The sequence below is a fragment of the Lathyrus oleraceus genome, chromosome 1 (genome assembly GCF_024323335.1).
Source record: "Lathyrus oleraceus cultivar Zhongwan6 chromosome 1, CAAS_Psat_ZW6_1.0, whole genome shotgun sequence".
Taxonomy (NCBI): domain Eukaryota; kingdom Viridiplantae; phylum Streptophyta; class Magnoliopsida; order Fabales; family Fabaceae; genus Lathyrus; species Lathyrus oleraceus.
Window position 1 is genome coordinate 93,445,282 of NC_066579.1, and position 22,387 is coordinate 93,467,668.

Below are 22,387 nucleotides of genomic sequence, written 5' to 3' on the forward strand. Positions count from 1 at the left end.
GTAATGTCATAAAATTGAATAGTATCCTTTTTAGAAAATAGATTTACTATGAATGTATATATCTTGTCATGTCACGAGTACTTTCATCTGTAATAAATGTGAATATTTTTTAGACAACTAGGTACTTGGCGAGCTACGTCTACCAGTCCGTCCCCATTTGTGTAATGAATGAACACACTATTTCATTTAGGGGTGACAAAATGGGTCGTGGTCCGTCGGGCCGGTATGCGCACCCGCCCAAAAATGTCTGATTGGGTTGGGATTTTGTATCCGTCTACCTGCTCAATCTGCCCCGCTTTAAGTCCTCCCAGCCTTAAGCCCGCCAAAAAAAGGGGCGGATTGACCCTCCAGTCCTCCAACCTAGTTATCAAACACTCAAAATATTTATTTTGGTTCGTTGAAGGTTAATACTTGAACTATAGTTTTAGAATACTTATTGATAATTTTATTTTATACATTTATTTATGAATATATGCAATATTTTTTTAAGATAAATGTCTTAAAAAGATGCTTTATAAAAAAATGTTCTAAAAAATAAGTGAAAAATATAATTGAAATGTAAAAATAAGCTTATTAATAAATGAAAAAAAAAATAGGTGGGCAAGCCCGCAAACCCGCCACTTTGGTGGGGCGAGCCATATTTTTAAGCCCAATTTTACTTGGTGGACTTGCCTACCCCGCCCCTTTTTTGGCGGGTTTAAGGTGGGGCGGGACGGGCGGTCGGTTTTGCCACCCCTAATTTCATTTGCACTACTCAATCCACACAATCTCTTAACTCAACTCTCATATACTAACAATTAAATCTACTTTTTCATTCCAAATCTCGTTACACATATAGAGGTTGGTTACTCCTCATGCTTAATCCTCATTTTTTAAACACGCTGACGCGTTACCCGTCATACAGGTGACAATCGTCACCCATGTGTAGAATGTAGAAACGCATTTTCTACCATTTGAGCTCTTTTGAAGCTCCAATTTCACACCAGAACACCCAAATCGACCAGAAACGAATCATAGATCAATTATAATAAATGAACATGTTAATTTCATATAGATTTCACTAATTTATCATGAATTAAGGTCATGCTCATGAAAACTCAACACACCAATTAGCAACAACAATTTGCAAATTTCACATACTTTAATCATGGATTGATTTAACTAATACATTATACAAATTTCATCTCACAATAACCATTCAAAACAGATTCATCACAATTTTGTATCAAACATACATATACATTATCAATTGGGGGAAAAGAGAGAAACCTATATGAGGATTAAGGAGTCCTCGCTACCCTTTCATGGAATTAACACCCTTAATTGAGTAGTTCTCCCCCATTACCTCAGATTTCCAGCAAAAGCACTCAAGATATGGCTTCCTCAAACCCTTATTCTTGCCCTCCAAAAGCTTTTTTTCTCAATTTCTCACATACTGCTCAACCTTCTAAAACTCTCTAATCCCATCACATAATCTATTTATTTAACCTAATTTCAGCTTACTAGTAATTACACCCTGACCCAACTTACTTTTATTTCTTCCCACTTACACCATAATTTCTCATAATTCTATCCCCGCCAAAATCTCACTAGTTGTCATTTTCTATTTACTTAATTAATATTCTATTATTTTAATTAAATAAACCAATTGAAGTTATAGTAAACCCTAAACCCCACATACCACATATTATCATCAAGTAAATAATTAAAATATATTAAAGTATTTTAATAATAAAATAAAGAAACAAAATTCAATTGAATTTGGGGTGTTATACTTGTCACATTGTTGATGAACCTCACGTTGTCTTTGAGTATCTCTGCCCAATAATATACGACCCTTAGAAGTTTGCTTGCCAAGACTCTTCCACCTATGTGGCTTCCACAAATACCTTTGTGAACCTCGACCAAAACCATGATTACTTCTTCCTCAGCAATACACCTTAACATGGGTGTTTCCCTCCCCATATTGTAGAGTTTTCATGCTACCACTACGTAACAGGCGATGATTCTACGTATTTTCTTAACCTTTATCTATTCCTTTGGCAAAAAATTTGGTTAAGTATTCGAAGATCAGGGTCATCCAACTTTCCTCCTTATCGACCATTACAATCTCTTTGATCTCCATACTCAGTCTGTCGAGGGTCTTCTAAATTACCGTCCTATTCAGACCCGACCTTTCCATAGTGACGAGGCTTGCCAGTAGATCTTCCCAAATATTTTCCTCACAGGTTCCATGTATTATTTTGAAAGTCTTGAAATCTTTTGACATCTTTTGGATTTGTTGTACCTTTGTTTGATAATATCTGTGTACGTGCATTATTTCGAAATCTCAAATTATTTATCCAATAATGATTCCTTTATTTGATAATCTCACCCTATCTAGTTAGTGACTAATTGAGAGTCTCTTTTGGCTCTAAGGTGGGTAACTCCTAATTCACAGGCGAATTTCATTCCAACTATGAAAGCCTCATATTTCGCCTGGTTGTTACTGACCTAAAATTGAAACATAGAAGATGGTTTACCTTTCCCGACCCCTCCAACATGATACTCGTTAGAATACCTTTAAGATTGGAGGATCCATCAACTAATAAAAAACCAAAGTCATAAGCACTCTGCTTCAACGGGTATGCTGAGTTCGACCAAGAAATCCATAAAGACTTGGGATTTTATACTGCTTATGGCTACGAACGTTATGTCGTATTCAGATAGTTCTACCAACCAAGACATCATTCTTCCCGACAAATCCAACTTCTTCAATACTTGCTTGATCGCATAATTAGTTTTAATGATGATTGAATATCATTGAAAACATGGTCTTAACTTTCTAGCAGTAATCACAACCACTATGTCTAAACATTCTATATTTTAGTCATCTCTTTTTAGCACTTTTCTAACAAAAATAAACTGTTTTTTCTCCTTCCTCATCGTCCTGAACTAAAACTGAGCTCAGGGCCTTCTCAGTAACAAACAAATACAACATCAATGTTTCCCCTTCCTTTGGGCGTGTAAGAATTGGCAGGGCTAAAAGGAGGCTCTTCAACTCTTAGAAGGCCTTCTCACAACCTACCGTCCACTAGATTTTTTTACCCTTTTAAGCGTGGCGAATAAGTGTATGGATTTGTCACTTGTGCAAGATAAGAACATCGAGAGTGCTGATATCCTTCTGGTCAATTGTTGAACTTCTTTAACTGAGGTTGGTTCCTCATGTCAATAATCGCCTGACACATGTCTGTATTGGTTTCCATCCATCATTTGGTTAACACGAAACATAAAAAATTTCATGCATGTAGCTTGAACGAGCACTTGTTCAGATTAAGCTGCATATTGAACCTTCTAACTGATGATAAAGTTTCTTTTAGATCATTGTAATGTCACCCTTTATCGAGACTTTTGACGACCATATTGTCGATATGAACCTCTAGTTTCTGACCTATTTGTTTAGCGAACACAATATTCATGAGTCTTAGGTATATTGTTTATGCATTTTTAACCATGAATGACATGACATCATAGTAATAGTTGTTCCTGTTTGTCATGAAGGTTATCTTCGGGACATTTTTTGGGCTCATCCTGATTTGATTGTACATAAAATAGGCGTTAATGAAGCTCAATGTTTTGAAATCGAACACATCATCAATGAGCCCGACAATGCATGGCAATGGGCATGGATCCTTAGGGTATGTCTTGTTGAGGTCGGTGAACCTTGCAATTGAAGCCAGATGAAATTTCTAGCATGTTCCCTCCTTTGCAAATTATCTGGTATTTCCTCTTCGAACAAGACAAGAGGGGGCATTAGGACTTCAATTCGACTTATTCCTCCACCAATATTCTATATAAGGGCGTCTAACGACCTAGAAAAAGAAGTCTCTTCCTCCAAGGAATTCCCAAATACCATTTTTGACCCAGAATCGTCAGATATGGGTATAATTTTTTGTCCTATGTGATCACTACTAAGAGAAGGGAGACGGAGATTAGGTGAATTTCCAAGAGTAGAAGCAGATGAAGTTTCAACTTCTTAATCACTCTAAATCAATCGTGTTATTGCTTATCCTGACTAGAAAATAAGAAATGCCAAAGATAAATCTTGAGTTAATAAGGTATCTGATTATATGATATTGATGAAACAAATGGAATGTAAAAGAGGCAAAAGCTTTAAGTGAAACGCTGGATCGCTTCTAGTGATACTCTTAGAGAAGAAGAAGTGAAGACGTCTTTGTTGAAAGTAACTGCAAGCTTGAAAGCTAAAGGGTGTGAAAACTTCAAAGTACTCAACTCAATATATTTATAAGCAATGGCAACTGAAATATCAAGACCAATTATAGAAAGAAATCATGAGATCAATAGGTAGATTTCCACTCATGGATACACGCAAACTTGAGTGCACTCAAGTACTTTGTAAACTCCGTCATACCCTAGTTGGTCACGTCACTGCACTTGTTAGAAAATGGTGGCAAATTTTTTCAATAATGGAAGCACATTAAATGTGCTTGTTCTCCATTACTTTTTCAAAACTGGTCCTAAGTGTTTCAATTCCATTCCACATCGGACCATGACATGAAGGTCGGTGAATGATACTTAAGGCTTCCCCGACTCCTTCAATGCCCGACAAAGCCTCGAGGGCAACTATTTTATACCGACCAAAGATCTAATTGACTAAGGCTCAATCCATCTCAAATCCACTCTACTTAACCCAAAATATAAAAACAATTCAGATGCTAAGAACAAGGTACAATCTATGATCTTCACTTTTATTATACTCATCTTGAATCTTGAGCTAACTTGGGTGTTGAAGTGCTAACCATGCATGTCCACTCTACGCCACCGTAAAGGAGATCAAAACCATCGTTCAAGATCACTAGTTATCCAACTAACTATAGATATGGTTCCTAAACGGAGCCAGAGCACCAATTTCTGGTTCTCGGACGCAATAATGATTGAGTTAAGAAATAAACAAATTATTATATTAAAATGTGTACACGTTTAATAGTGATGTATTTAAGAAGATTGATAAAAATACATGTGTATATAATAGTAAAAATATATATAAATAAATATTATATGGATATATGGGGTGAGATGGGTACTAAGGTACCCGTATCTGCATCCACTCCCGCTTAATTTTGTAATACCCCATATTTCCTTAAATACCTAAATTCCTATTAATTGAGACTAGCTGAGTTCCTATGTGCTCTAAAAGTTGCCGATTGGGATAAATAGAGTAAGTAGTGAGTTCAGGTTTACTTAATTAATATTAATTGGGACTGAACTTTTATTAATTGGGATATTTTGGTAACACTAATAATGGGTCAATAACTCAGGTAGAACAAATATTACAGGTGAAGGAGAATTGCGACCCAAAGCGCAGCGGAAATTAAAATTTCTCCTTTAGAGATCCTTACGAATGGTCATGATCAGTGATAGAATATTTACCTCTTGTGACGGTTGAAACCTTTGGTGCGGATCTCTTGTGACGATCAAAACCTTTGATGCAAATCCACGAAGCGATCACGAACGTTGAACGATGACAACGTCTCTACTCAGTCCACACGAACGGGTTCCTTCAATCTCAGTGCTAGCTGGTACGAATGAAGGCTTTGAGTGAGAGAGAGAGAGAGAGTGAAAACGAAAAGAATGCAACCGCAAATTTTTGCTTCTGCACAAGGGTTCTATTTATAGAACCACTTGTGTGGGCTTCAAGCTAAAAAGCCCACTTAAGTGTATTTTGGCCCATATCTTATAATATGCCCAAAATCACTTAAGCCCATGGTACCTTACCATATTTCGTATTCTACTCAAGTACATCGTACCTTACGATGTTCTATAATTCACTTAAGGGCACCGTACCTTACGTTATTCCTTAGTTACTCTATCTCTCATCAATCCGTCCTTTGTGTGTGACCCTGTAGGTTTTCGTGACGTTGGCAATTATATTAAATCACGCATTTAACATAATAAACAGTGAGCGGTATCTAGCAACACATCACTGCTACTCAAGACACGAAAATGTCAAGTGATCTGACAATTCCTTCTGTGATAATACTTATGTGTATAATTACCCTTTTGCCCTTATGTCTATATTGAACACAAGGCATAGACCGTGTCATCCTTGTCCAGTTCAATATTGGGCCCATAGACATTTATCCTGTTATGCAGGATGGGCAAATTCCATCTAGGTCACTCATGTCCCTCAGCATGCTTTGTGGAGTACCCATCAACTGTCTTTATGGTTATCCAGTTACGGACAACGTTGGATCAGCAATAAAGCACTCGACTCTACATCTAGGATCCATAGTGGTTTCAGGTCGAAGAGTGGAATACACTATTATCACCATAAGAATAACTTATGACACCTTGCATAACTTTCTATATAGTATTCTCATAGCGGGTCAATCCGGTATAAATATTACTCTTAATATTCATACCTATGTTTAAGACTTGATAACTCTTTATCCATGATCCATGAGATGTGATCATCAGTCTACAAACATAATAGTCTTAATGCTTTAATGTTATCCCACTTCACACTAAAGCTCGACTACGGATACTTTAGGAATAGTGTCCTTATGTTTAATGTGTTCTCATGATTAAGTCACACTTAATACATTAAACAGACTATCTATTCCAGGGACTTTATTAATCAACCATAATAAAGAGAATGCCTTTTATTATTCGATACAAGTACCAAAATGTATTGGCCTCTAGGGCTTACACCAACAACAGGTATGGTGATGCTTGGGATATTTGTTACTATTTATAACCACTTACTAACCACATATATTAATCATGGCCACTTGCTTATGACCCTTGACCCACTCACCACCACATGTTTGTATCTCATACTACCTACAATAAGCCACTTCATTTCTCAATGCATCAGAAAGGATAAGTAGAGAGAAAGGGAAAGATAGAAGAAGAGAAAAACAAGGATAGTGAAGAAGAAGAAGAAGGAAAACTTGGAAAGATCAAGAGTTTGGAACCAACACCATCATCTTCATCCTCATATCATCTTCCACAACTTATCCTCTTCAATTTCTTGAGGTGGGTTCTAGTTAGAACCCCTAGATTTCTAGAAGATTAGGGTTGTAGAATCATAGATAAATCGTGAACAATCCATGCTACATGATGAATATTTCTCTTGATGTTGTTGTTTTATGAACATGTGCTTGATATGTTCTTTATGATTGTTGTGATAACATGATTTGTTATGGTTATGGTAAAATGATTGGTTGTGATTATGACCTTGGAATACTTGATTTATATGTGTATAAGAACATGTAGCATGATGGGTTTTGTTGGAAGAAGAAGGGGTATTTTGTTAGAAATGATATAATAGAGGAAAATGGTGTTTGTGAAATGAAATGTGAAAATGTGAGTGGACAAATCGATTGGTCTATGCCATCAATTGATTGACAGCCCTTTGTTTTGCATAAAAATGAGATTTTTACAGGACCAATTGATTGACACTGTATTACAATCGATTGTACAAACTTGTTGTATATGAACAGTGGAAAATTTTAGCAGGACCAATCGATTGACACTCAGGATCAATCGAATGACACTCAACAAACTTTGAAAAACATAAATATGAGAGGAACCAATCGATTGACTTAAGTTAGAAACTTCAAAATCCATTTCTTAAGTGTTTTTAAATGCATTCTTCCAACCATTAATCAATTGTGATGCTATGCTTATGTTAAATACATGTTAATGGTGAGAATTACATGATGAATATAATAAGTTAACCTAGGATTGGTATTAGGTCACGAGGGAGGTTTATGACTTAGATAACATTGAATGGCGATATTCATTCGTACGACGCTTATGTGGAGGCTGTGTACGAATTGTTGCCTTGATTGAGAATGAGACGCATTGTATGGAACATGCCATGTTATTAATTGTGTATTATGGTGAATGAAGTCACCTATGATTAATGGATTTTGTTATGGTTCGTGGAACCAATGAATTGTGAAACCGGTCATGTATTCGGAATGTGTATTTTCTGTGACGGTGCACATCTCTATTTGGTATGCTTAGATGAATAAGCATTGGGATGTGAGACCGATGATTCGAGCCTCAATTGGGTTTGAGCCCCAACCATGGCGGACATGGAGAAAAGGTGGACACCTAAGTGGGTTAAAGTCTCATACGGTGAAAGATATCCTAGGTGGGTTAGAGTCCCATACGGGTGATGGTCGCTTGAACTGGGGATTAACCCTCATAGAGGACCCGATATCCACTGCGAAAGTTGAATCATACGAGCATGCATGAACCGGGCCTGGCTTAGACGTAAATCCGTTCGGGAATTGATGCGTCGTGACATGAATAATGATCATGATTGAGTTATGAGAACTCAGATGCATGTTGCCATACATTGCGAGTTAGTTTCCCCATCGCTCACGTATTTGTTACCTTGTTGACTTGAGTTGGATATGAGTTGAATATTGATTTGAAAACCCTGTAGAGCTGAGTGGACCCATAAGATAGGGAACCCATGCGATTATTATCTCACCCCATGTTGTTGATTATTTTTCAGGTGGTTCTGAGCAGGAGAAGGGTAATGGCAAGATAGAGTGATGTCTTGCTTACCTGATGACTAATGGCTTTTCTTTCTACTGTGTAGATACTTTTGAGATCATTGTCTAATAATTTAGATCAGTAGTTTTATTTTGGGCACTTTTGTGTACATTTTGTGCCATGTTGTATTTATTTTGGGCATGTATTTGAATATGTACATTGTGTTGCTGGGTGCTTATGTATTTCAGTACCAGTTTTACACTATGTATAATATGTATTATAGGCATATATTATATGTGGGTGTTACAGTTGGTATCAGAGCAGGTTGTATCCTCGACCTAGCCATGAAATATTATAAGTATTTCTCTCTGCCTCATATGTGGGTTGTCATCATTGTCCTTGGTGTTATATTCATAGTATTGAGCCTGATCAACTTAATCCTATTTGTATGACATTAGGGATCATGACTGGTAGATGCAGAGGTCACGGTAGACCCAGAACTCGAAATTCATACTCCGAACCACCAAGTGGTAGTGAAGGTTTTCAATGGCCTTAGTTTGTCCAACAGATGTAACAGCAACATAATCAATTCATGCAACAGATGATGCAGCAGTCGAATGGTGGTTTGCAACCTCAAGGGGTTGCACAAGAAGTTGCAGGTGGTAGTTTCTGAGATTTCTTTCGCATGAATCCTCCTGGGTTTCATGGTGGGTTAAATGAGGCTTATGGGGGGACACCTAACATGGAAAGAGCGTTCCCAGCCTATGTAGGGGTGCAAAGACAATGTAGTGTGACTGAGAATAATTTGAGAAGGGTTTAAGAAGAGGTTGATTAGTATGGAGTTGGCCAGATGAACCAGGGAGGACCAAGTCATCAGTTTAGGCCTGGACCTCGACCCTTCAAAAGAAGGTAGGTGCAACTTGCAAAATCTAACCATCCTCTGAAATGTCAAATATGTAGGAAGTCTCATTCTGGAAGATGTGCTAGAAGTGGAATTAGGTGTTTTACTTGTTAGAGGGAGGGACACATGTCTAGGGAATGTCCTCAGAATAAGGCCCAGATGCAGGGAAAGAGTATCGATCAGGTTTATATGTTGGGCACAAAGGAGGCTAAAAGAAACAGTGCCTTAATTGTTGGTACTTGTCTCGTCAATAATCATCCTTGTTTTGTATTGTTTGATTGTGGGCCGACACACTCTTTTATATCAATTCAGTGCTTGAAGCGTCTTGGCTTGCAAGCAATTCCCTTGTCTCCTCCTATGGTGGTTACTACCGCCGTGGATGATGTGGTTGAGACATCGTTGATTTGTGAAAATTGTTCGCTCTCGGTGAATGGTAGAATTTTCTGGATTGATCTTATTTGTTTACCACTTAAGAAGGTTGATGTGGTTTTGGGGATAGATTGGATTTCCGCCAATTCGGTGTTTATTGGATGTGAAGAGAAGTTGATTATCATTCCATCTAGTGAAGCTACTCCAAAGGATGTCCTGACTACTATCTTGGAAGGTACGATTGGCATGGTTAATTTCTTATTTGAGAATGAAAAGTCAGCTCTCTTGGTTCTTACCAAGGAATCTAGCGATAATCTGAGTGTTACCCAAATCCCTATTGTTTGTGAATTTCCAGAAGTTTTTCCTGAGGATGTCACCTCTCTTCCTCCTGAAAGGGAAGTGGAATTCTCTATTGATTTGATACCTGGGACGACTCCAATCTCTATTTCTCTGTATCGCAGGGCGCCACTCGAGTTGAGAGAGTTGAAGAATCAATTGGAAGAGTTGTTAACCAAGCATTTCATCTGACCTAGTGTCTCACCGTGGGGAGCTTCAGTATTATTAGTAAAGAAGAAGGACGGTAGTATGCGATTATGCGTTGATTATTGCCAGTTGAATAAAGTCACCATTAAGAACAAGTATCCTCTGCCAAGGATAGACGATTTGTTAGATCAGTTGAAAGGAGCCTGTATGTTTTTGAAGATTGATTTACGATCGGGCTATCATCAAATAAGAGTTAAGAGTTCGGATGTACCAAAGACCGTATTTAGAACCCGATATGGCCATTATGAGTTTCTTGTAATGCCGTTTGGTGTAACAAATTCCCCAGTTGTTTTCATGGACTATATGAATCGGATATTTCAACCTTACTTGGACCAGTTCGTGGTGATCTTTATTGATGACATTCTTATTTATTCTCGTACTCCTCAAGAGCACGGAGACCACCTAAGGATTGTTCTAACTGTACTGCAAGAGAAACAACTTTTTGCCAAGTTAAGTAAGTGTGAATTTTGGATGAACGAAGTGAAGTTTCTTGGTCATGTAATATCACAAGGAGGAGTTGTTGGTGTAAGCCCTAGAGGCCAATATTTTTGGTACTTGTATCGAATTATTTATTAATAATAAAAGGCATTTTCTTTATTATGGTTGATTAATAAAGTCCCTAGAATAGATAGTCCGTTTAATGTATTAAGTGTGACTTAATCATGAGAACACATTAAACATAAGGGCATTGTTCTTAAAGTATCCGTAGTAGAGCTTTAATGTGAAGTGGGATAACATTAAAGCATTAAGACTATTATGTTTGTAGACTGATGATCACATCTCATGGATCATGGATAAAGAGTTATCAAGTCTTAAACATAGGTATGAATATTAGGAGTAATATTTATACCGGATTGACCCGCTATGAGAATACTATATAGAAAGTTATGCAAAGTGTCATAAGTTATTCTCATGGTGATAATAGTGTATACCACTCTTCGACCTGAAACCACTATGGATCCTAGATGTAGAGTTGAGTGCTTTATTACTGATCCAACGTTATCCGTAACTGGATGACCATAAAGACAGTTGATGGGTACTCCACGAAGCATGCTGAGGGACATGAGTGTCCTAGATGGAATTTGTCAATCCTGCGTAACAGGATAAATGTCTATGGGCCCAATATTGAACTGGACAAGGGTGACACGGTCTATACCTTGTGTTCAATATAGACATAAGGGCAAAGAGGTAATTATACACATAATTATTATCACAGGAGGTTTTGTCAGATCACATGACATTTTCGTGACTTGGATAGCAGTGATGTGTTGCTAGATACCGCTCACTGTTTATTATGTTAAATGTGTAATTTAATATAATTGCCAACGCCGCGAAAACCTATAGGGTCACACACAAAGGACGGATTGATGAGAGATAGAATAATTAAGGAACATCGTAAGGTACGATGTACTTAAGTAGAATACGAAATATGGTAAGGTACCAAGTACTTAAGTGATTTTGGCATATTATGAGATATAAGCCAAAATGCACTTAAGTGGGCTTTTTGGCTTGAAGCCCACACAAGTGGTTCTATAAATAGAGCTCTTGTGCAGAAGCTTTGTATGGGAATACAACACAACTGAAGAGTTGGAATTTCGTATCTCTCTTTCTCTCACTCAAAGCCTTCATTCACAAACAGCTAGCACTGCGATTGAAGGAATCCGTTCGTGTGGACTGAGTAGAGATGTTGTCATCGTTCAACGTTCGTGATCGCCCCGTGGATCTGTATCAAAGGTTTTGATAATTATCAGAGATCTGCACCAAAGGTTTGAATCGCCACAAGAGGTAACGATTCTATCACTTATCATGCCCATTCGTAAGGATCACTAAATGGAGAAATTTTTAAATTCCGCTGCGCCTTGGATGGCAATTCTCCAACAGTGGTATCAGAGCCACTTACGAAACCATGAATCTGATATCTGTTTTTGTTATGTAATAATATGATTAAAACAGAATGAATCAAAGGTTAAATTGAGATCGATCAAGTTACATATATGTGATATATGTAACCCTGATGCAAAATACATTATATATGATATAATGTTCTTGTTTCGTTCATTCAAAAACCTCGATGGTTGTTTTCCTTTGAGCGATCAATAGTCGTTTGCTTCTTGATCCGACATTAGTATGGTGAAGCAATGACGTGTTGATCAATCATACTGAATTAACAATCGAGACGTGTTTGACGGTCTGAAATTGGTGCAGTAGGGTTAGTGACGGCACAAGGGTTGTGTTGTCAGAGAGTTATGCGATTGGGGTTTGAACGCACAAGAGTTGTGCTTCCTAAACACTTTTTGGAACAGTGTTGACCGGTTAACGCGTATGGTTAACCGGTTAACGGAATGCGAAATAAAATTTTTGAGATTTTTTAACAGTGTTAACCGGTTAACGCATATGGTTAACTGGTTAACGCAAGGCGGAAAACAGTTTTCCAAGACATTTTCAAACAGTGTTAACCGGTTAACGCATTTGGTTAACCGGTTAACGCAAGGCAGAAAACAATTTTTCAGATTTCAAAACAGTGTTAACCGGTTAACGCATATGGTTAACCGGTTAACGCAAGGAATTTTTCACCCATTCGGCTAACTCAGTGCTTTAAAAGTGTCAAGTGTTGATACGAAAAGCGACATCGATTTAAATGAATTGTTCATTAAAATGTGATGATCGGTCGTAGAAATTTAATTTGATTTTAATTAATTAAAGGAATTAATAATAATAATAAAGTGTTTATTATTGCCTTGTGGTGATCGGTTATGGCCTTAGTTTTCCTTTGTTTTGTTTTGGGTTTTTAAAATACGACCTGCGTGTCGTGCCTCTCTCTCAATCTCCCAAATGTAACTTCTTTTCTCATCTCACTCCCTCGTATGTAAAACGAGTTTCTTTCATGTAATGTAATGATATGAAGAAAGCAAAGAAGTCAGTGCCAAAGGAGGACAACCTTGAAGATCTTGCTTGGAGAAGCTTAGATCGTTGTAGGTTAGCTTAGGTTCTCTCATTGGCTTGGGAGAACAATTGCGCTAGGGGCCATAACTGTTTCATTTTGTTTGTATGTATGTTGATGCATGTGAATGTATGCTGATGCATGTGAGAGACGATTTATATGATAAACAAGCCGGTGAGATCAGAAAATTGCAATTCCCTCAAAACTAAATATTAAGTTTTAAGCTTTCCAAGTTTTAACACTCATCAAGACTAGTATCGAATAATGTAGGTTTCGCCTACGCGAGGTGCATGTTCTATATTAGTAAGGTGCGATGGGATAATTGTAATATCCAACTGTTAAAACAATGGGTCAAACTTAACTAAACAAATTATAATAAGATTATATATATGTTTAGAAGCAAGAGTTGGGAATGATCCATATGATGGATTGGAATAAGGAGTTATTCACCCAACTGAAATTTTCAAGAGTTGTATGAGATACAATTGGAAGGAGTTCTTACCTAAAATAACCTAGTTTTGTGTAATCCGCCTACGCGGACTTAGAACGAAGTGAAATATGGATCTCGACCCACTAGAAAATCTTCCAACGGGATTTTCCGAATCAAATGATGAGGGTCATCTGTTTTGAATAAAATAGTGGGAGCATGTTTAATTAAAGGCCTAATTGAATATGTCAATGATACTTATATTTTCATTAATCCTTATGTAGATTACCATGACAACAAACACCTTTAACAATATCCTGCGATCAATCCTTGATAAGGAAAAATTGTCTGGGACAAATTTTCTGGATTGGCACCGAAACCTGAGGATTGTCCTCAAACATGATAAAAAGTTGTATGTCTTGGAGACACCTGTTCCTGAAGAGGAACCTCCTAGTTTTGCACCTAAGGCAGAAAGAGATGCTTATAAGAAGCATGTCGATGATGCCAATGAAACTGCTTGTCTCATGCTGGCTACCATGAACTCAGAATTGCAAAAGCAACATGAGAACATGTCAGCGTTCGATATGATCGAACACCTGAAGTTGCTCTATCAAGAGCAAGCAAGGCATGAGAGGTTTGAAGTTTCAAAATCCCTTTTTCAAAGCAAGTTAGCTGAGGGAGCCCCTGTAGGTCCCCATGTACTCAAGATGATTGGGTATGTGGAAAACCTTGAGAGATTGGGTTTTCCCCTCGAAAAGGAACTTGCAACTGATTTGATCTTGCAATCGTTGCCAGATAGTTTCAGTCAATTTGTCCTAAATTTCAATATGATTGATATGGACAAATCTCTTCCTGAACTGCTCGCCATGTTAAGAACTGCCGAGCAGAATCTGAAGTCAAAAGGGAAGTCCATTCTGATGATCGGAAATGGAAAGAGACAGAACAAAAGGCCCACTAAGCATAGTGATAAGGGGAAGGGCAAGGAAGTTGCCAATCCCATACCCACTGCTGCTTTGAAGCCTAGTGGAGGCATAGCAAAAGAAGGCACCTGCTTCCATTGCGGTAAGACCGGACACTGGAAGAGGAACTGCCCAAAGTACCTGGAAGATAAGAAGAATGGAGTAGAGACTTCAACTTCAGGTATTTTTGTTATTAATTTATCTACTTCTACATCATGAGTATTAGATACTGGATGCGGTTCTCACATTTGTACAAATGTGCAGGAACTAAAAAGGAGTAGAGATTTGGCAAAAGGTGAAGTCGACCTACGAGTTGGCTATGGAGCAAAGGTTGTTGCTTTAGCCGTAGGAACTTTTGTATTGACTTTACCTAGTGGTTTAATAATTCAGTTAGAGAACTGTTATTATGTACCTGCAATTAGCAGGAATATTATTTCCATTTCTTGTTTGGACAAGTTTGGTTTTTCATTTATAATAAAGAACAATTGTTGCTCAATTTATTTGAATGATATATTCTATGCTACTGCACAAATGATCAATGGACTATATGTCCTTGATCTTGAAATGCCTATTAATAACATTAATACAAAAGGGTGAAACCTAACGAGTTAAAACCAACTAGGTAAGAATATTAAAACTCTTCGATCAGATCGAAATGATGAGTATTTAATCCTAGAGTTTGATGACCATCTGAAAGAGTGTGGGATCCTATCCCAACTTACTCCTCCTGGAACATCCCAATAGAAGGGTGTATCTGAGAGAAGAAATCGAACCCTGTTGGACATGGTCCGATCCATGATGAGTCACACCAATCTTCCAAACTCCTTTTGAGGACATACACCATTGACATTAGCTTACACACTTAACCGTGTTCCATCCAAAAGGTTGAAAAGACACCATATGAGATATGGAGTGGTAAGAGACCACATATGTCTTACATGAAGATTTGGGGTTGCGAAGTTTATGTGAAACGACAAATTTCAACTAAGCTTGAGCCCAAATCTGACAAATGCTTATTTATGGGGTATCCTAAAGAAACAAGAGGATATTATTTCTACAATCCTTCTGAGGGCAAAGTGTTTGTCGCTCGAACTTGAGTTTTCCTAGAAAGGGATTTTATTTCCAAAGGAATCAGTGGGAGGAAAGTAGAACTTGAAGAAATTCAAGAATCACAAAGTATCGATACACCTATGGAGGAATTAGAGCAGGAAACACAAGTAGTTGTGTAAGAGCAACCTGCTCAAGTAGAACAAGACCAACGTAGGTCAGGCAGGATACGTCACCTACCTGAGATATATGGATATCTGATCAAGGTGATGTATTACTCATGGATCAAGATGAGCCTGTGACCTACTCATGGAATCTCCGCCTTGATGAAACAATAAAACTGTATGGATTCATCAAGAACGAAGATGAGACTTGTGTCTACAAGAAGGTTAGTGGGAGCATGATCGTATTCCTGGTATTATATGTAGATGACATATTACTCATTGGAATCGATATCCCTACCCTGCAACAAGTAAAGTCTTGGTTGGGGAAATGCTTTTCTATGAAGGACCTGGGTGAAGCAGCCTATCAGAATCTATAGAGATAGATCATGAAATGCTTGGCCTAAGTCAGAGTACATAGACAAAGTGTTGAGACGCTTTAAAATGAATGATTCCAATCTGGTTATGTGTTTTGCTTAAATGGTGGCACTGTGAGCTTGAAGAGTTCAACGCAAGATGCAGTTGCTGATTCTACAATTGAGGTCGAGTATATTGCTGCCTTAAGTGCAGCAAAGGAAGCTGTTTGGATCAATAAACTTGGCATAGTCCCTAGCATTGTGGATCCCATTGGTCTCTATTATGATAACAATGGTGTTATCGCACAAGCTAAGGAGCCTAGATCTCACCAACGATCCAAACACATACTTAGGCGTTGTGTGAAAATATGTAAAGTACCTACACTTGACAATATAGCTGACCCACTAACAAAGCCTCTTGCGCAGCAGAAGCATGATGGCCATACTAGATCAATGGGCATACGGGGTATGTCTGATTGGCTCTAGTGCTAGTGGGAGATTGTTGGTGTAAGCCCTAGAGGCCAATATTTTTGGTACTTGTATCGAATTATTTATTAATAATAAAAGGAATTTTCTTTATTATGGTTGATTAATAAAGTCCCTAGAATAGATAGTCCGTTTAATGTATTAAGTGTGACTTAATCATGAGAACACATTAAACATAAGGGCACTGTTCTTAAAGTATCCGTAGTCGAGCTTTAATGTGAAGTGGGATAACATTAAAGCATTAAGACTATTATGTTTGTAGACTGATGATCACATCTCATGGATCATGGATAAAGAGTTATCAAGTCTTAAACATAGGTATGAATATTAGGAGTAATATTTATACCGGATTGACCCGCTATGAGAATACTATATAGAAAGTTATGCAAAGTGTCATAAGTTATTCTCATGGTGATAATAGTGTATACCACTCTTCGACCTGAAACCACTATGGATCCTAGATGTAGAGTTGAGTGCTTTATTACTGATCCAACGTTATCCGTAACTGGATGACCATAAAGACAGTTGATGGGTACTCCACGAAGCATGCTGAGGGACATGAGTGTCCTAGATGGAATTTGCCAATCCTGCGTAACAGGATAAATGTCTATGGGCCCAATATTGAACTGGACAAGGGTGACACGGTCTATACCTTGTGTTCAATATAGACATAAGGGCAAAGGGGTAATTATACATATAATTATTATCACAGGAGGTTTTGTCAGATCACATGACATTTTCGTGACTTGGATAGCAGTGATGTGTTGCTAGATACCGCTCACTGTTTATTATGTTAAATGTGTGATTTAATATAATTGCCAACGCTGCAAAAACCTATAGGGTCACACACAAAGGACGGATTGATGAGAGATAGAATAATTAAGGAACATCGTAAGGTACGGTGTACTTAAGTAGAATACGAAATATGGTAAGGTACCAAGTACTTAAGTGATTTTGGCATATTATGAGATATAGGCCAAAATGCACTTAAGTGGGCTTTTTGGCTTGAAGCCCACACAAGTGGTTCTATAAATAGAGCTCTTGTGCAGAAGCTTTGTATGGGAATACAACACAACTGAAGAGTTGGAATTTCGTATCTCTCTTTCTCTCACTCAAATCCTTCATTCACAAACAGCTAGCACTGCGATTGAAGGAATCCGTTCATGTGGACTGAGTAGAGACGTTGTCATCGTTCAACGTTCGTGATCGCCCCGTGGATCTGTATCAAAGGTTTTGATAATTATCAGAGATCTGCACCAAAGGTTTGAATCGCCACAAGAGGTAACGATTCTATCACTTATCATGCCCATTCGTAAGGATCACTAAATGGAGAAATTTTTAAATTCCGCTGCGCCTTGGATGGCAATTCTCCAACAGGAGTATCAGTGGATCCATCTAAAGTTGAAGCAGTTATTAATTGGGAAAGACGGAAAAATGCTTCCGAAGTCAGAAGTTTCTTAGGTTTGGCAGGTTACTATCGAAGGTTTATAAAGGGATTTCCACAGATAGCTTTACCAATGACTAGACTTACCCGAAAGAAGATTTCTTTCAAATGGGATTCGAAGTGTGAGAAGAGTTTTATGAGCTTGAAGGAGAAGCTAACAACTGCTCTTGTCTTAGTCATCCCCGATCCTAGTAAATCTTATGAAGTATTTTGTGATACCTTTAAGAAAGGATTGGGATGGGTGTTAATGCAGAGTGGTCAGATTGTAGCATATGCCTCTCGTCAGTTGAAACCTCATGAAGAGAACTACCTGACTCACGATCTTGAACTGGCTTTTGTTGTCTTTGCATTAAAAGTTTGGCGACATTACTTGTATGGAGTGCATTTTGAGATGTTTAGTGATCACAAGAGTTTGAAATACTTATTTGACCAGAAAGAGTTAAACATGAGATAGAGGAGATGGAGGGAGTATTTGAAGGATTTTGATTTTGAGCGTAAGTACCACCCAGGGAAAGGAATAAGGTTGCAGATGCCTTAAGTCGAAAAGAGATACATAAAGTTGAGTTGATGATGTTAGAATACGCATTGTTGGAAAAGTTCTGAGATCTTAATCTTCAGTTTAGTTGGACACAGGATGGTGTGGTAATGGGAAATTTAAATGTTACTTCTAACCTAAGAGAATAGATCCGACAAGGACAAATGATAAATGAAAATCTACAAGAGATGTCAATTCAACCAGGTTTCACTCAGTCACCGGATAAAGTCATTCTGTTTAATCAAAGGGTTTGTGTTCCGAATGATGCCGAGCTGAAAAGAAAAGTTTTGGAGGAAGCTCTCAAAGGGGAGTTTACTATACATCTAGGTTCATAGAAGATGTATCAAGACTTGAAGAAGAACTATTGGTGGCCTGGAATGAAAAGGGATATTATAGAGTATGTGTCGGAATGCATTGTATGCCAGCAGGTAAAGATTGAACATCAGAAGCCCTGTGATTTGTTACGACCCTTAGAGATTCCAGTTTGGAAATGGGATAGTATTTCAATGGATTTTGCAGTAGGGTTACCTCGGACCCAAGGTGGTTATGATTCAATTTGGGTGATTGTGGATCAGTTGACTAAGTCCGCGCACTTCTTGGCCGTGAAGACTACTTACAAGGCAAGTCATCTTGCACGGTTGTTTATTTCAGAAATTGTTAGGTTGCATGGTGTTCCAACTAGCATTGTGTCCGATAATGACCCAAAGTTTACTTCGAGGTTTTGGAAATCATTCCAACAAGCTATGGGATCGAGATTGTGTTTGAGTACTTCTAATCATCCTCAGATGGATGGTCAGACTGAACGGACGATACAAACACTAGAAGATAGGTTAAGAGCTTGTGTACTTGAAAATGGAGGAAATTGAAAGGAGCTTTTACCATTGATTGAATTCGCATATAACAATAGTTATCATGCAAGTATTGCGATGGCTCCTTATGAAGCCTTGTATGGACGAAAATGTAAAACACCTTTATGTTGGACGGAAGTTGGTGAAGTAAGGATCTTAGGACCAGAGATTATTCAAGAGGCTACGGAAAGGATAAGGATGGTTCGTGACAAGATGAAGAAAGCGCAAGATCGCCAAAAGAGCTATGCGGACCACAGGAGAAGACCATTGGAATTTGATGAAGGTGACCATGTATTTTTGAAGGTGACTCCGAGGTTGAGACTGAAAGGACCGTTTAAGTCATGGAGGCTAAGTCCGAGATACATAGGGCCATACTAGATTATAAAGAGGATTGGAAAAGTAGCCTACAAATTATCTTTATCACCTTCTCTATCAAAAATGCATGATGTTTTTCATGTATCTCAACTCCGGAAGTTCATTCCAGATTCTCTTCAGCCTATTCTTCCAGATTCAATAGAAGTAGAAGCAGATCTGACTTTCGAACCTCTACCAAGTTGCATTGCAGGAAGAGAAGTTAAGGTATTAAGGAATAAGGAGATTCCTCTTGTTAAGTTTCAATGGGATGAATCACATCTGGGCGATGCTACCTGGGAACTGGAGTCAGAAATGCGAGAAGCTTATCCTCATCTCTTTCAAGTAATATTTAAATTCGAGGACGAATTTTTATTTAAGGGGGGGAGGATGTAATACCCCATATTTCCTTAAATACCTAAATTCCTATTAATTGAGACCGACTAAGTTCCTATGTGCTCTAAAAGTTGCCTATTGAGATAAATAGAGTAAGTAGTGAGTTCAGGTTGACTTAATTAATATTAATTGGGACTGACCTTTTATTAATTGGGACATTTTGGTAACACTAATAATGGGTCAATAGCTATGGTAGAACAAATATTACAGGTATGGTGCTGCTTGAGATATTTGTTACTACCTGTAATCACTTACTAACCACATATATTAATCATGGCCACTTGTTCATGACCTTTGACCCACTCACCACCACATGTTTGTATCTCATACTACCTACCATAAGCCACTTCATTTCTCAATGCATCAAAAAGGATAAGTAGAGAGAAAGGGAAAGATAGAAGAAGAGAAAAACAAGGCTAGTGAAGAAGAAGAAGAAGAAGGGAAGCTTGGAAAGATCAAGAGTTTGGAACCAACACCATCATGTTCATCCTCATATCATCTTCCCCAACTTCTCCTCTTTAATTTCTTGAGGTGGATTTTAGTTAGAACCCCTAGATTTCTAGAAGATTAGGGTTGTAGAATCATAGATAAATCGTGAACAATCCATCCTATGTGATGAATACTTCTCTTGATGTTGTTGTTTTATGAACATGTGCTTGATATGTTATTTGTGATTATTGTGATAACATGATTTGTTATGGTTATGATAAAATGATTGGTTGTGATTATGACCTTGGAATCCTTGATTTATATGTGTATAAGAACATGTAGCATGATGGGTTTTGTTGGAATAAGAAGGGGTATTTTGTTAGAAATGGTATAATAGAGGAAAATGGTGTCTGTGAAGTGGAATGTGAAAATGTGAGTGGACAAATCGATTGGTCTCTGTCATCAATCGATTGACAACCCTTTGTTTTGCAGAAAAAATGAGATTTTTACAGGACCAATCGATTGAAACTGCATTACAATCGATTACACAAACTTGTTGTATATGAACAGTGGAAAATTTTAGCAGGACCAATCGATTGACACTCAACAAACTTTGAAAAACAGAAATGTGAGAGAAACCGATCGATTGGGCTTCCCCAACCAATCGATTGACTTAAGTTAAAAACTTCAAAATTCATTTCTTAAGTATTTTTAAATGCATTCTTCCAACCATTAATCAATTATGATGCTATGCTTATGTTGAATACATGTTAATGGTGAGAATTACATGATGAATATAATAAGTTAACCTAGGATTGGTATTAGGTCATGAGTGAGGTTTATGACTTAGATAACATTGAATGACGATATTCATCCGTACGACGCTTATGTGGAGGTTGTGTACGAATCGTTGCCTTGATTGAGAATGAGACACATTGTATGAAATATGCCATGTTATTAATTGTGTATTGTGGTGAATGAAGTCACTTGTGATTGATGGATTTTGTTATGGTTCATGGAACCGATGAATTGTGAAACCGATCATGTATTCAAAATGTGTATTTTTTGTGACGATGCACATCTCTATTTGGTATGCTTAGATGAGTAAACATTGAGATGTGAGACCGATGATTCGAACCTCAATTGGGTTTGAGCCCCAACCATGCAGACATGGGGGAAAGGTGGACACCTAGGTGGGTTAGAGTCCCATACGGGTGACAGTCGCTTGAACTGGGGATTAAGCCTCATAGAGGACCCGATATCCGCCGCGAAAGTCGAATCATACGAGCATGCATGAACCGGGCCTGGCTTAGATGTAAGTCCGTTCGAGAATTGATGCGTCGTGATCTGAATAATGATCGTGGTTGAGTTATGAGAACTCAGATGCATGTTGCCATACGTTGCGAGTTAGTTTCCCCATCGTCCAAGTCTTCGTTCCCTTGTTGACTTGAGTTGGATATGAGTTGAATATTGATTAGAAAACCTTGTAGAGCCGAGTGGACCCATAAGATAGGGAACCCACTGAGATTATTATCTCACCCCATGTTGTTGATTATTTTTCAGGTGGTTTTGAGCAGGAGAAGGGTAAGGGCAAGATAGAGTGATGTCTTGCTTACCTGATGACTGACGGCTTTTCTTTCCGCTGTGTAGATACTTTTGAGATCATTGTCTAATGATCTA

At 38.0% G+C, this 22,387-nt stretch overlaps 1 protein-coding gene across 1 annotated transcript; it reads left to right on the forward strand.

Annotated features, from left to right (window-relative positions):
- The first annotated feature begins 9,541 nt into the window (after nucleotides 1-9,541).
- LOC127093289 (uncharacterized) lies at nucleotides 9,542-10,312 on the forward strand. Its single transcript, XM_051032203.1, has one exon. The coding sequence runs from the start codon at nucleotides 9,542-9,544 to the stop codon at nucleotides 10,310-10,312; it is 771 nt and encodes a 256-aa protein (XP_050888160.1).
- The last annotated feature ends 12,075 nt before the right edge of the window (nucleotides 10,313-22,387 follow it).

What these genes read in the sequence shown, in the direction of transcription:
- LOC127093289 (XM_051032203.1), top strand. Translation starts at nt 9,542, where the DNA reads ATGTCTAGGGAATGTCCTCAGAATAAGGCCCAGATGCAGGGAAAGAGT.